General features: G+C 43.3%; 1 protein-coding gene across 1 annotated transcript; it reads right to left on the bottom strand.

Moving 5' to 3' along the window:
* Positions 1-9,081: 9,081 nt before the first annotated feature.
* myca (MYC proto-oncogene, bHLH transcription factor a) lies at positions 9,082-11,747 on the bottom strand. Its single transcript, XM_080514639.1, has 3 exons — positions 11,508-11,747; positions 10,449-11,155; positions 9,082-10,129 (listed from the first exon to the last, which is right to left on the bottom strand). Exons 2-3 carry the CDS (start codon positions 11,122-11,124, stop codon positions 9,471-9,473), a joined length of 1,335 nt encoding a protein of 444 aa, XP_080370765.1. The 5' UTR covers positions 11,125-11,155; positions 11,508-11,747; the 3' UTR covers positions 9,082-9,470.
* Between the last annotated feature and the right edge of the window lie 481 nt (positions 11,748-12,228).

Below are 12,228 nucleotides of genomic sequence, written 5' to 3'. Positions count from 1 at the left end.
AAAAAGGAAGCTGAGGGAGTTCAAGAGGTTAAAGATCTGCTGGCAATAAATACACACACTAAACACAGCAAAATGTGCTCTTTGCTCCTCTGGTCTGAAGAGGTCTGAACTTCTGTCCATGTCTCTCCACCGTCCATCTGAAATTGGCTCAATAAACCTCTGCAAACTTCCAAACGCAAATTAACTAAGGGTGGCACCGCTTCTGCACAGATGAGAATGCAGCATTAAAATTCTTCTAAAATATACATTTTCACAGCTCTTATCTTCTATCTTTTCTCAGGCTTGTGCTTTTGACATCCTTTACATTTTAGCATCTTTCCACACCAAATTCTATATTTAAGTCTTTCTGTCAAGTTCTGGAGGACTACACCTGGAACCTTTTAATTCTGCATTAAATACAAATATATATGCGGCTCAATGTAGGTCTCCTCTGAGCAGTTTTCCGAACAGGACTCAAACTTGGTTATGTAACAGACATATGTACATTCCAAGTGGCTACAAAAGCCAACAATTAAATGTGGAACACACCCTCCACTGAAGCATTGCTCCCATCGTCTACATTGTGTATCATAACACTAAAACACTTATCTTTTCATTCTTAGGGAAATTCTTATTTCATTGTCAAGTTTCGCTTGTAAATTCAGTGTTTCTTCTGAGCTGATGTCGATGTAAATATGTCTGCACACTTAAATTATTCTAGCACCATAACTTTTCAAGTGCTGAACATCTTACACTAAAAAAAAAATTCAAATTCTGAAATGTTGAATGCTGCCGTCTTTGTTCTTTGACCTGATCACAATACTTACCGTTGCTTTCTGGCCCCAGAGTGCCTCTCAAAATAGGAAAATGGAGTTTTAAATATGCTGCTCCTGCAGCCTGGCTTCTTCATATGTTTTAGAAAGCAGATTGAAAACATTAGAAGAAGATGTGTAGAGGTTGTGACTGATGGTCTTCTATCCACAACATGTGGACATGCGTTTGAAAACGGTCTGTGTATACGTTTGTAAACGTTCGTCGGAATGTGCTGCTGCTGATACTAACCAGGGCAGTCCTGTAAAAGCCGTCTTCAATGTCAGTAAGGGCTTTTTTTGGGCTAAACAAAGGTTTAATACTATAAAATGAAGAAAGAAATGCATAATCATATGATCTGTGACATTGTTTCACCGGGGTTTTAATGGAACTGGTGCTCATGTGATACCTAGAAGACTTCAACTACAACTTGGGCATATTTTAGTATTCTATATATTCTTACTTGTTTTTCACACTCCTGATTTTATACTGGAAATGGACGTGACTCACATTCCCCTTGTGCCTCAAGAACCCGTGGACAGAGTTCTGTTCACAGGCTTTGCCAACAACAACAAAAAAGTTGTGTATTTTCCCCAACGTATACATATTCATAGATGAAGCCACACTGTCATCAGTGTGATTCAGAAAAGACGTACCGCTCATTCAGACATGTAGTTCAAGATGAGCTTGAGCAAACGCTGAAGGTTTTCCAATGCATCTTATCTCCATGCAAATGCAGATTGCCAAGAGCCATCTAATTCGACACGTTTCAATTTGAGGTGTAAATGACATCCTGTTTGGCCACTTTTTCATAGTTCTTCTCTTGGCTCTGCAGATGCGGAGCAGTAGTTGGTCTGCAATGATAGCGGGGGGTCATGAACACCTCATCGGCACAGTGTTTCAGGGTTTAGGAAGAGATAAGGTCAGATTCAGCTGCTTCCCAGGGGTTCTGCCTTCTAAAAAGCCTGTTAACAAGCCTCTCCGGCCCGGGGAGAGTTGTTGAGGCTGGTGGCTCCTGCGTGGCTGACTCCCTGCTGTTGGGGGTCAATTGGGGGTGGTGGTTGGAGTCAAAAGCTTTGTCTTTCAAATCAAAAGGTGTTAAATATTCAAGCTGTTGGCTTGGAGTCGTGAGGAGTCGGGGGCTTACAGGTCATGTATCTGATCATTACTTAACAGTTAAATTCAAACTCAAAGTCTTTCTAAAAATGGTTCTACTATCCACTTTTATATTAAGATATGACAACACTGAAAGAAAGTGTCTCAAAACGAGTTTACGCAGAGCCTATTTTAAATGAAAAAAAGTTGTTTTTACGACAAATGACTAGAGTAGGATTAAAGTCAGGAATTTTCAAAGAACAACTCATCCATAGAACTGCAACCCCGGGTTTCAGATTTGTGGACAAGTTGTCCGTGGACCATCAATCAAAAAGTAAAAAAAGAAATGTCTCTTCTCTTGATCTCAAGAATACACGATAGACCCTATTATACCATCCTAGTAATGGAGGAAATAAGATTTAACTAACTGCTAATAGGGAAAACCAAACTTTATGATTCCAGTATAAGGAAAATCCCAAAAGCTTTCAGACAAAGCAACAGTTCCTACTACAGACCTATTGCTGACCTCAGCCATGAAAACCTGAGGCAAAATCTGCATGTGCATCTGTTTGACAGCGGGTGTGAGATCGCTGGGCTTCTCGCTCTGCCGCGGAATGCGACGCGATATCAACCCTCTGCCCTGTAGACTCAGACAAATCACGGTGCCTCACATTGATCGCAGGGTTTGAAACTGACAGCATTGTGCAGAAACCCAGCACACGTCTAGACGGTCACACAAGTTCCTGTGGGAACTCCCTTTGAGCATCGCAGGGATACTAGGTTGTGGTCAGACACTGGGAGAAGGTCAGACAACATCCGTTTCTTTCACTGTTGATGGAGCGGTTCATCAGCGTGACTGATTGAACGACAGAGTCTAATTCCGACACTGATTGGTGAGTCCTTGGGCAATCTTCTGAGGATAAATCCTCCTCATCACATGCAGTAGTGTTGAGGATGACTTGATTCACACTGTTGGGGAACTTCAAACACATCGTGAGAAACTTCAAAAGTTCACTGCCGTAATGAAAAGTTGAGCCAGTGTTCCAATGTCACGTGTTTTAGTATGCAGAACGCAGCTCGGCAGCGAGCCTCATCATTTAAAGCTCTGGCACCAAGAGGACCGTGCTGATGGTACAATTAACTTAGCATTTAATGTAGTTTGGCCTCTGACAGCAGCGTGTGTTTGAGTTAGTGCATAATATATCAGAAAATAGAGAAAATCTTCAGAAGCACAATATGTCACATTCACTTGCTTGTCTCATCTGGCCAAAGGTTAGTTTTGCATCACATTGCATTTTCTCCCGTGCCAACATTTAGCTTCGAATGCTGCCCTGGGCTTTTTTACACATCCAACTCTGTTGAGAGTATTGGCAGTAACGCAAACAACCAAATTCCAGTGTACAATAATATTGTGCTACAGTTTGCGCTCATGTGAAACGAGGGCTGATGGTCTTCAGTATTCATCAGCAGCTCATTTCCATCTGAATGCAGCTTGAAAAGCTCCTCTCTGACAAATGAACACTTTTAGGCAGAGTGTGAACTCTACGAGACCTTGGGCAACTTACTTTTTTTTTTTTTAGGGGGGGGGGGGTATTTTCTTGATCACAAATGTATATTCCATAAGCATATCCAATGACATCACTGACCAGGGGGACCCATACAGTTACATAACAGCGTGACATTGCTTCTGGCACTCAACATTTCTCCAAGTATTACATTTTTTTCTCCGTCTGATGATCCATACAGTTCATTACTGAAGTCTGTTTAAATTTGTGAAACAGTTAAGTCTCAATTCAAGAAATAAACATAAAAATAAAGACTAAACCAGAGGCAAACAATTTGTTTACAGTCAAACTAAATTGTGATCGGTGTGACTGATTGGTTTGTGAGATTTTTCAAGTCGAAGATCAAGCAGCAGTTACTCTGTGTATCTCTGTTGTCATTTGCATTACAAGGCTCACAATAGACAATGTCTCTAAAAGAGGAAAGAGGGTTCTCATCCTGGCCATCAGCATTTACATTAAATCACTCACAAAGGTGTGAAACTGAGGCCAGATCCTACCGTGATATGGGATTAATAAAAACAGCTGTGTCACTGGATATTCATTGACTCTAGGGTAAAACAGTAAAAACAATCACAAAAAAGCAAACAAATCCACATGACATGTTTTTTTTTAACCATTTATTTACTTTTAAGAACTGAGTGACTCGTCATCGTTAAAAAAAAAAACATTAAAAAAAACAAATAAGCCAAGAACATGTAGCAGGTCAATAATAATCTGCCCAATGGAGGAATTCCTGCCGATGTTATGGCTTCTTTCTATATCCAACAGGTTTTGTTGACAATAAGAATAGACTTGATGTCAGAAAACATGCTGTGGATTTTGGTTGAAGTCTGCAACGGAGCTGTAGAACTTAACGTTAAAAGTTAATCGCAGAGCAAAGAAACAACAAAAGGACTGCGATAATTCACAAAATATACCTATTGGTAACCGACAAGGCAACATAGATTGTAAACTGGGGAATAAAGAGGGTAAAGAAGCAATCCAAAGTTATCTTGATGACTAATAGCTACGTCCTGCCAAAACAGTCACAAATTTAAAAAAAACAAAACTTGAAGCAACCGTTACATGCTTTTAGAATTGCTGAATAAAATCACAATGCAACATCGGTTCTACATGTATATTTTACATTGGAGAATGCATTTGTAACGTTTGTCTAAGCAGTTTCATATGGTTCAATGTTTCGTACTGTGCAAGCGAGAAGCTGGCAGCCCAACACTAGTGGCCACCGCCAATAAAAGCACACAGACGGCACCGAAACGAAGAATGCAAATGAGGCGGCGAACTCCCAAAGAGAAGAGTGATGTCATGCCATAATAAACACCATGAAATAAGAAAAGAGGCTGAAACTTGCAAGCGCCCCAAGTTTGCAGGAGTATCAGCTGCTTTAATTTATCCCAAGCATCCAAGTCCCGAAAAAAAAACAGCGATTACATAAGAGCAGACCTCCATGTATTACCAGGCCTCGAAGTATGTGTGCAGCTCTTCCTTGTGGCAAGGCAGCGGAGTTTGGCTCGCTGCGAGCTTGCCTGGAAATCACGCAGGTCTCGGAGCTCCGCTCCGACATACGTAACAGTGACTCCAGTGAGGAGCACAAGGTCTCAGTGTACCGGAGCGGCCGGGAGTGATGTAATCACGGCGGCGCAAAACAAAAATAAAAATTCCTCCGCTAACTCGAGGAAAAGAAAATATCTTTGGCTCTGGCCTCACTGCGGCTCCATCTGCATGATATTTCCATCGAGCCGGGAACACATGGACATCGTTCAAGAGTCCAACTCTCTCAACTCTGCTCTTTTTTTTCTTTTTCTTCTTCTTTTGTTACTTCAAAAATGTGAAACGTTTGGAGAGCAGACTGGTTCAAGGACTGAAACAATTAGTCAGCGATTCAAGCTAGGAGAGACGTTTGAGAACTTATTTATTGAGCAAATCATTAAACAATTTCTTTTGTCAGCTACTTGAAAAAGAAAACTGGACATTTTTTTTCATATTCCACAATATAAAGTCAAACTAATTAAAAAAAATCTTTATTTTTTTTTTTTTTTTTGAGAGGGGGGGTTAGGTTAGTCGTCTCATATTTAGCATTTGTGTTACACCCGAAAAACCGAGCCAAGCCTCATTTTATCTTTTAACAATGGTTTTCAAAGTGTGGGGCGGGCCTCGCCTGGGGGCCACAGCAGCAGGAAGTATCAGGGATTCATGGCAGTGGCCTTTTACTCAGCAGGCATTTTACCTGTTAATATGGAAAAAACAAAAATCATTATTTATTCAAACACACTTTTTTCAGATCTAAATTAATTTCAAGTGTGAGTGAGGACTTCAAATGACAAGATAAGCTTTAGGGGAAAACCATAAGGTGTAACAGTTGCGGCAGTTGCAGTTAACACATAGAGACTTGCAACATATTTCACGTTTGCACGAGATAACAATAAGCCTGTCGAGGTCCGTAGTAAATAATAGCTGAAAATATGACAAATAATAGTAAGTCTGACATCCAGTGAGTAGAAGCTGAAGGGAATCATGCGATTCAATATATCCAATAAAAGCCCATTTGGAAAACAATAGGAAACTGTAGCAGTTGCAGCACACATCAATTTTTCTTCAGAGAACAAGTTCATAGAGGTCTGTCATGTGCTGCAAACTATCTTACATCCAAACAATTAGAGGAGTTCCAAACTCTTTCACAAGATCCAAATATTCTTAAAAAATCCTTGAGGCATTGTTAAACATCTACACAATCGACACTCCGCTCAACAACGCAATGATACAAACGGGCGAGTATTGTTACCAAGATAAGCAGATGATAAACTAATGAAGGTGGAAATAGTACGAGTGTTTTTGAAGTCTTTTTTTGTGATCTGCATGTGACTTTGAACATCTTCAATACATATAACTGTGAGTTTGTGGATACGAGTATTCAGATGTGCTACAGTGAAGTGTGAGAGCTCTGATATTGTCACTTAAAACTCAAAAGTGCATTTGAGTATATCAAACTATCCCATATTATTAAAGCTTGGTCATGTTTTATCCGGAATCAAAAACACTTTGTAGATTGGCGCATTGCGTTAACAGAAAATTACTGAACAACTAAAACCATTATCTGTTGTTTTGGAACTTTTTGATTGAAGTGTCACAGGTTACTTTCGTGCTTCATGACGATCAATTCAATATCTTTTGATTACAACACAATAAGACTTTTCAAGCTGCATCACAGGTCTGGAGAACCAGTGGTAGTTTTTTTCTTCTTCTAATGATTAAAACAGAAAATACTTGAGTAATAAAATAGTTGACGGATACCTGCTGCAGTTAAAACGTTAAACAGCAACAACTGAACATGCCTGTACCACACCATGCTCGTCTGATTAACCATTTACACATTAATCTTATCCTATTTTAACACTTTGTGCAACCTGGATGTGCTGTGATGGGGGGGATTAATAAAGTCTGATGTCATCTTTTCTTGAAGTTACATCATGGCTCCTCCTCTGCATGGGGGGATTAGAAGTTTCACTCCAGCAGGGTGGATGCATGTTGTCATGGAGCCTTGAACCCAGGTCACAGCACACTTCCCATTGTCCCCTGTGCACCGCCCAGTCCATCTAGACACCCCACACAATGGATCCACTCTAATCCTGCCTTTTGTGGTCCTGCCATGTGTCAGCCTGCATGGCTGCACCCGGCATGTCTCAGACACACTGCTCCACCATATCCCAAACTGCTTCCATTTGCCTTCACAATATACATATGCACATGTACTAAAGCAGCTTCACAAAACACATTAAACAACCCTACATGATGCTGGTACAGGTGCCCTTTGTTATCTTGTGATCTAACTACACTGACAGCCAGGATCAAGCCATGCTGGCAGCAGGTTTTGTTGTTGCTCCAGGGAGAAATAAAATGCCTATACATGCACGCAAACACACACAAAAAATAAAGAAATAAAAGGAAGAATCAACAGGCAAAATGCAACAAAAGCATGTGATCGTGCGATCAGCTGAAAAAGCATGAAACTATAGCGGAGCACGTGTTTGGAAACATCCCCAGCTCCAAACTCTGCAGCTTTACCAGGAGTTGAGACAAAAGAGAAGCCGGACAAGAACCACACTTGTCCTCACAACAATAGTTTTTTTGCGCAGGTTGAGATCACATTCACACCAAAGTAAAATCATCCGCACGATCGATCGCATCCCGACAGCGACACGATTTCTTATTTTGATTTTACTTGCACAACACAGGCTGGGAGATAACGAGACTTTTTTTTTTCCAGGAGCAGCAGGATTATTGAATATGTTTGTTTTTTTTCCCAGTAGAAAGATGTCCTACCTGAACTGCACGGTGTCTCTGCCGCCGCCGCTGCTTTGAGCCTTTTAATTCCGTTTTTTGTTTTGTTTTGTTTTTTGGTGATGATCAGACTTCTCGCGGACTGAAATCTCCACCTCTCTTCCATGTGCTCGCGACTGGGACCACGCGCTCAGGGAGCGCTCGGAATACGGCGCATGACGTCACAGTCAGACCGGCAAACAAGTTAAAAAAAAATCACTGCAGAATCAATGGAAAACACATAAACATTGTGGAGATGCTGATGATACTCACTGAGTGTCATACAATGATATTTTCTTGTGTAGTTTTATATACTTAAGTGACTTTTTCTGCTTTGTTTTGTTTTATTTTGCATATTTTCTTATTAAATCTTAATCTGGAACTGCTTCGGTTTGTTTTGTCATAGAACTATAAATTCTCTGGTCAGAAACACGTTTGATCTGTGTAAATGTGGTGCAGATTCCTATTTGATGAGTTTCAAAACAATCAATCAGGTGTTTTGTCGTCTAAATTTAGATTTTTCTCAGAATTATATCTGAGCAGAAGGGGTCTATCTTTAGTTTTGATACCCAGGTCCAGTAATAATGATCATCCATCCATGATGACCATCCATCTTCCAAACTGCGTTTTTTTTTTCCAATTCAGGGTTGCAGAGCTGGAGCTGATCCTAACTGACATGGAGCAAAGGCAGTGTACACCCTGCACATGAAGCATGCCCATCATATTCACACCTACATGCTATTCAGGGTTATCACTTGGCCACAAATGCTGGTTTTTGGGAATGTGTGAGAAAATGTATGCATGTAAAGAGAAAGTAGAATGCACGCCTCAAGTCCAAAGCTTTATTATGCATGCAAGGGTGCAAACCAGTATGTCAGTGCACGAATGAAGGAGAGAAAAAGCATAGCAATTGGCTTTAAATGCGTGTAGGTGTTTTAAAGAGCAAATCAAACAGCTAAATATGCTTGTTTATTTACAATGTAAAGATCCACAGGGAGCCTTAACATGTAACTTCTAGATTGACTGCCACATTTGTAATCGTGGCATTTTTATGCAATGGAGTCCTCATCTTGTCTTTGATATTAAACCTGCAAATGAGTTCATTTTAACCAACTTCTTCACCTTTTAGTAGTCATAAGATGCACAGAACATCATCCGCATCTCAGGATAAGATGAGTTGTCATAATTGTAGTCAGATCCATCTAAATAAAGCATTATCTCGGGCGTGTCTCTCGCCAATACCTGAACATGTCTGGTTCATAGTGAAGCTGTGATGAGATGCTTTTCATTGCAAGAACAAGGACACAAATTCAAGAAGAAACATTGTTTTATATTTCAAAAGGAATCTAGGAACATAAGAAAAAACCCAAACACCAGGTCTGAACATCCAGACAATTGAGATCCAAAAATACATTTTCTTAAGAAATATTAATTATATACAAAACATAAAAATGTATATTTTAGTGTGGGCATTTAACAAGACAGCCCTATTTTTTCAACATTTTATTAATAAAAATAAACTTTTAAATATTTCTTCCACCCATAACTTCAGCTGAGGCAGTTTCAACATTGAAATCAAACAAGATTCCAAACAACTTAATCCTTTTTGCATTTGCATGCAACAACAACTGTACACCCTAAGCCTTGAACTTGCATAAAAAAAATAACAAAAAGAAGGCCAACGAAAAGTCTTTATGCCAAACTTTAAGCACGAGCGCTCTGTAGCTGTGCCAGTCTCTGCTTTAAAAGTTCACTTCTCCTCCTCAGCTGCTCTTTGGCCGAGAGGAGTCTCTGTTCGTCCGACTGCATACTGTAAATGCACTCCGTAGCCTTCTTCAGGATCACCACCTTGGCCGCCTTCTCGTTGTTGGCCACCTCGGGGATCTCGTCTCGCAAGGCGAAGAAGCTCAACTTGAGCTCGTTCCTCCTCTGGCGCTCCAGCACATTGTGAGTCCTTCTCTTGTCATAGTCCTCGGTGTCAGACGTCCGGGGGCTTGAGCGCGGGCTTGAACACTTGCGATTGCTGCTGATCTGTTTCAGGACCCTGCTGTGGCCGCTCCCACCTCCAACGCCACCGCCTCCACTGCTGCTCTCCAGCTTCAGCCTCTTGACAGCCGGCTGCTCGTGCCTCATGGATGGATGGGCGGCATAATTGTGCTGGTGGGTGGAGACGTGGCACCTTTTCAGCACGAGCGGGCTCGGATGCCGGGTCTCCAGCGGGCTGGGGTCGCACCGTTTCACCGCCTGCCTCTTCTCTACCGTCACCACGTCAATCTCCTCCTCCTCCTCTTCTTCCTGGTCATCCTCCTCTTCCTCCATCTCATCCTCCTCCTCCTCCTCCTCCTCCTCTCCATCTTCATCTTCTGAAAGACAAACAAATTATTATTCACAATATGTTTCAACATCAGGGTTGACATCCTGCAACATAGGGAGGGGCTGCGATGTCTGCAGACCCCTGCACACTCCCCAGCATCAGCTGCAGCCATGTGCCCTCCAGCTCATCTGACAGCCGCCTGTGACATGAGCTGGGTGGACCTGGCAGCCTCCAAATCTGAGAGCAAGCACTAAAGCAACATGCAGTCTGAAGCTACTCATAATGGTACACTATGCACACTCAGCAGAGGGGCACCCTGGGGAGCAGACGGGTGTGTCTGGCGGATGGGAGCATGCCCCACATCTTACCTGAGTCACTACAGCTGCTGCTGCTACTCCCACTGTTGGGCGGCGTGTCCAGTCCCAGATCCTTGCCGGGCAGCGTCCCGACACTCTGTTTGGGCGTCTCGGCGATCGGGTAGGGGAAAACCACCGACGGATCGATGCACTCGGACGCGGACGTGTTGAGGTCCTGCAGGTAGCTGCTGTTCAGCCGCCACGCGGCGGCCGCGGCCACGGCGGCGCCGGCGGGCTCTGCGCCGCCGCCGCCCGCGGCCACCGGCGACTCTTTGCGCGCAGCGTGCAGCGAGGCGAGCCGCTCGGACACCACCTTCTCCAGCTTGGCGGCGGCGGAGAAGCCGCTCCACATGCAGTCCTGGATGATGATGGACTTGAGGAACGTCTGCGAGTAGTCTGCGTCGCAGATGATGCTCTGGTTGACCGCGTCGTCGCCCAGGAACTCTGTGACCATCTCCAGCTGGTCAGCGGTGGAGGGGAAGAGGCTGGACAGGGACGGTCTGCGGCTCGGGGAGAGGGGAGGGGTCGGCAGCAGTTCGAATTTCTTCCAGATGTCCTCGCTCGGCGCCGGAGGCTGGAGCTGCTGCGGGTAGAAATCCTCCTCCTCGTTGTCATAGTAAAAATACGGCTGCAGGGAGTCGTAGTCGTAGTCATAGTTCTTACTCGCCAAACTTGAATTCAGCGGCATGTTGTCTTTTCTTTTTTCACTATTCTTTAAGCTGAGAGGAGAAAAAGAAAAAAAACAAAAAAAAACAACCGGGATTAAAACGTGGAGCTTTGGCGCCGATCCTGCCTGCAAGATTTGTAAGCAACAATCACATGGTGACTCCAAAACAACGACCCCCCCCCCTCCACACACACACACACACATACATACACACACACACACACACTTTTGCACGCCGTGCATGCATGCACCGGTGCAGCTGCAGCGTGTCTCACTGACATGAGGGGAAAACCCAGGATTCACCGCTTTAAAACTACTAACGGAGGATAAGCGGCTATTTTAAAAGCACTAAACTGCAATAAGAAGCTCCAAAAAAAAAAAACAACCCCGCTCCCTCGTCTTACCTGTTTTAGATATTAATCTGTAGGCGAAAGAAATAGGGACGCAGCGGACCCAAGAGGCGCGCGCACCAAAAAAAAAAAAAAAAAAAAAGCGCAAAGTAAGTTATTCCAGTGCGGCAGTAACATTAAATCCTTCCACGGAGGCGTCGCGGCGGGGGTTTCAGCGTTGTGTGTGAAGCGGGCATGCAATGCACGCAGAGTCGGGTAAGAGCTGCAGCGGCCAGCCGGCGAGGACGACGTGCTGCTTCCCTGTCATCAGCAGCGTGAGAATCACAGCTGAGCGCGCAGCGACCTGCAATAAAAGCGACCGCGGCGCCTCCTGTATCCATCCGCCGAGTTTTTCCCGCGAAACTGTCGCCGGCATTAAAAAAAAGGAAAAAAAAGCAGCACAACAAAAATGTAACCTCCGGGAAAAGCAGTTGTGCTTTTTGTTAAACGTACCTCGCGTGCTGAAAACACGCGCCTCGTGGTTAATTCCGTGTATCATTAATTTCTACGTCTGCATTTCTTGTCGGCGCCGGGGTCTATTTTCGTTTGGAGGAAGTGGGAGGGGTCATAGTAGAGTAGTACTCCCATTGACTGCATGCAAAAAATACTAATGCAAGTAGTAGTGGCAGATAATTAGGCTGGCTTGGTTTACTACTACTCCGCCAAAAATACGCACAAACCACACACAGCTTCTGAAACGTGCTGATGCGCGAAAACAAACAATATTAAGTTTTCA

The sequence above is a fragment of the Blennius ocellaris genome, assembly GCF_963422515.1.
Source record: "Blennius ocellaris genome assembly, chromosome: 19".
Classification (NCBI taxonomy): Eukaryota; Metazoa; Chordata; class Actinopteri; order Blenniiformes; family Blenniidae; genus Blennius; species Blennius ocellaris.
This window is presented reverse-complemented; position numbering and strand designations above follow the sequence as displayed.

What these genes read in the sequence shown, in the direction of transcription:
- myca (XM_080514639.1), bottom strand. Translation starts at nt 11,124, where the DNA reads ATGCCGCTGAATTCAAGTTTGGCGAGTAAGAACTATGACTACGACTAC. An exon ending in CAGCAGCTGTAGTGACTCAG is followed by an intron (nt 10,130 to 10,448) that starts GTAAGATGTGGG and finishes TTTGTCTTTCAG; the next exon opens with AAGATGAAGATGGAGAGGAG.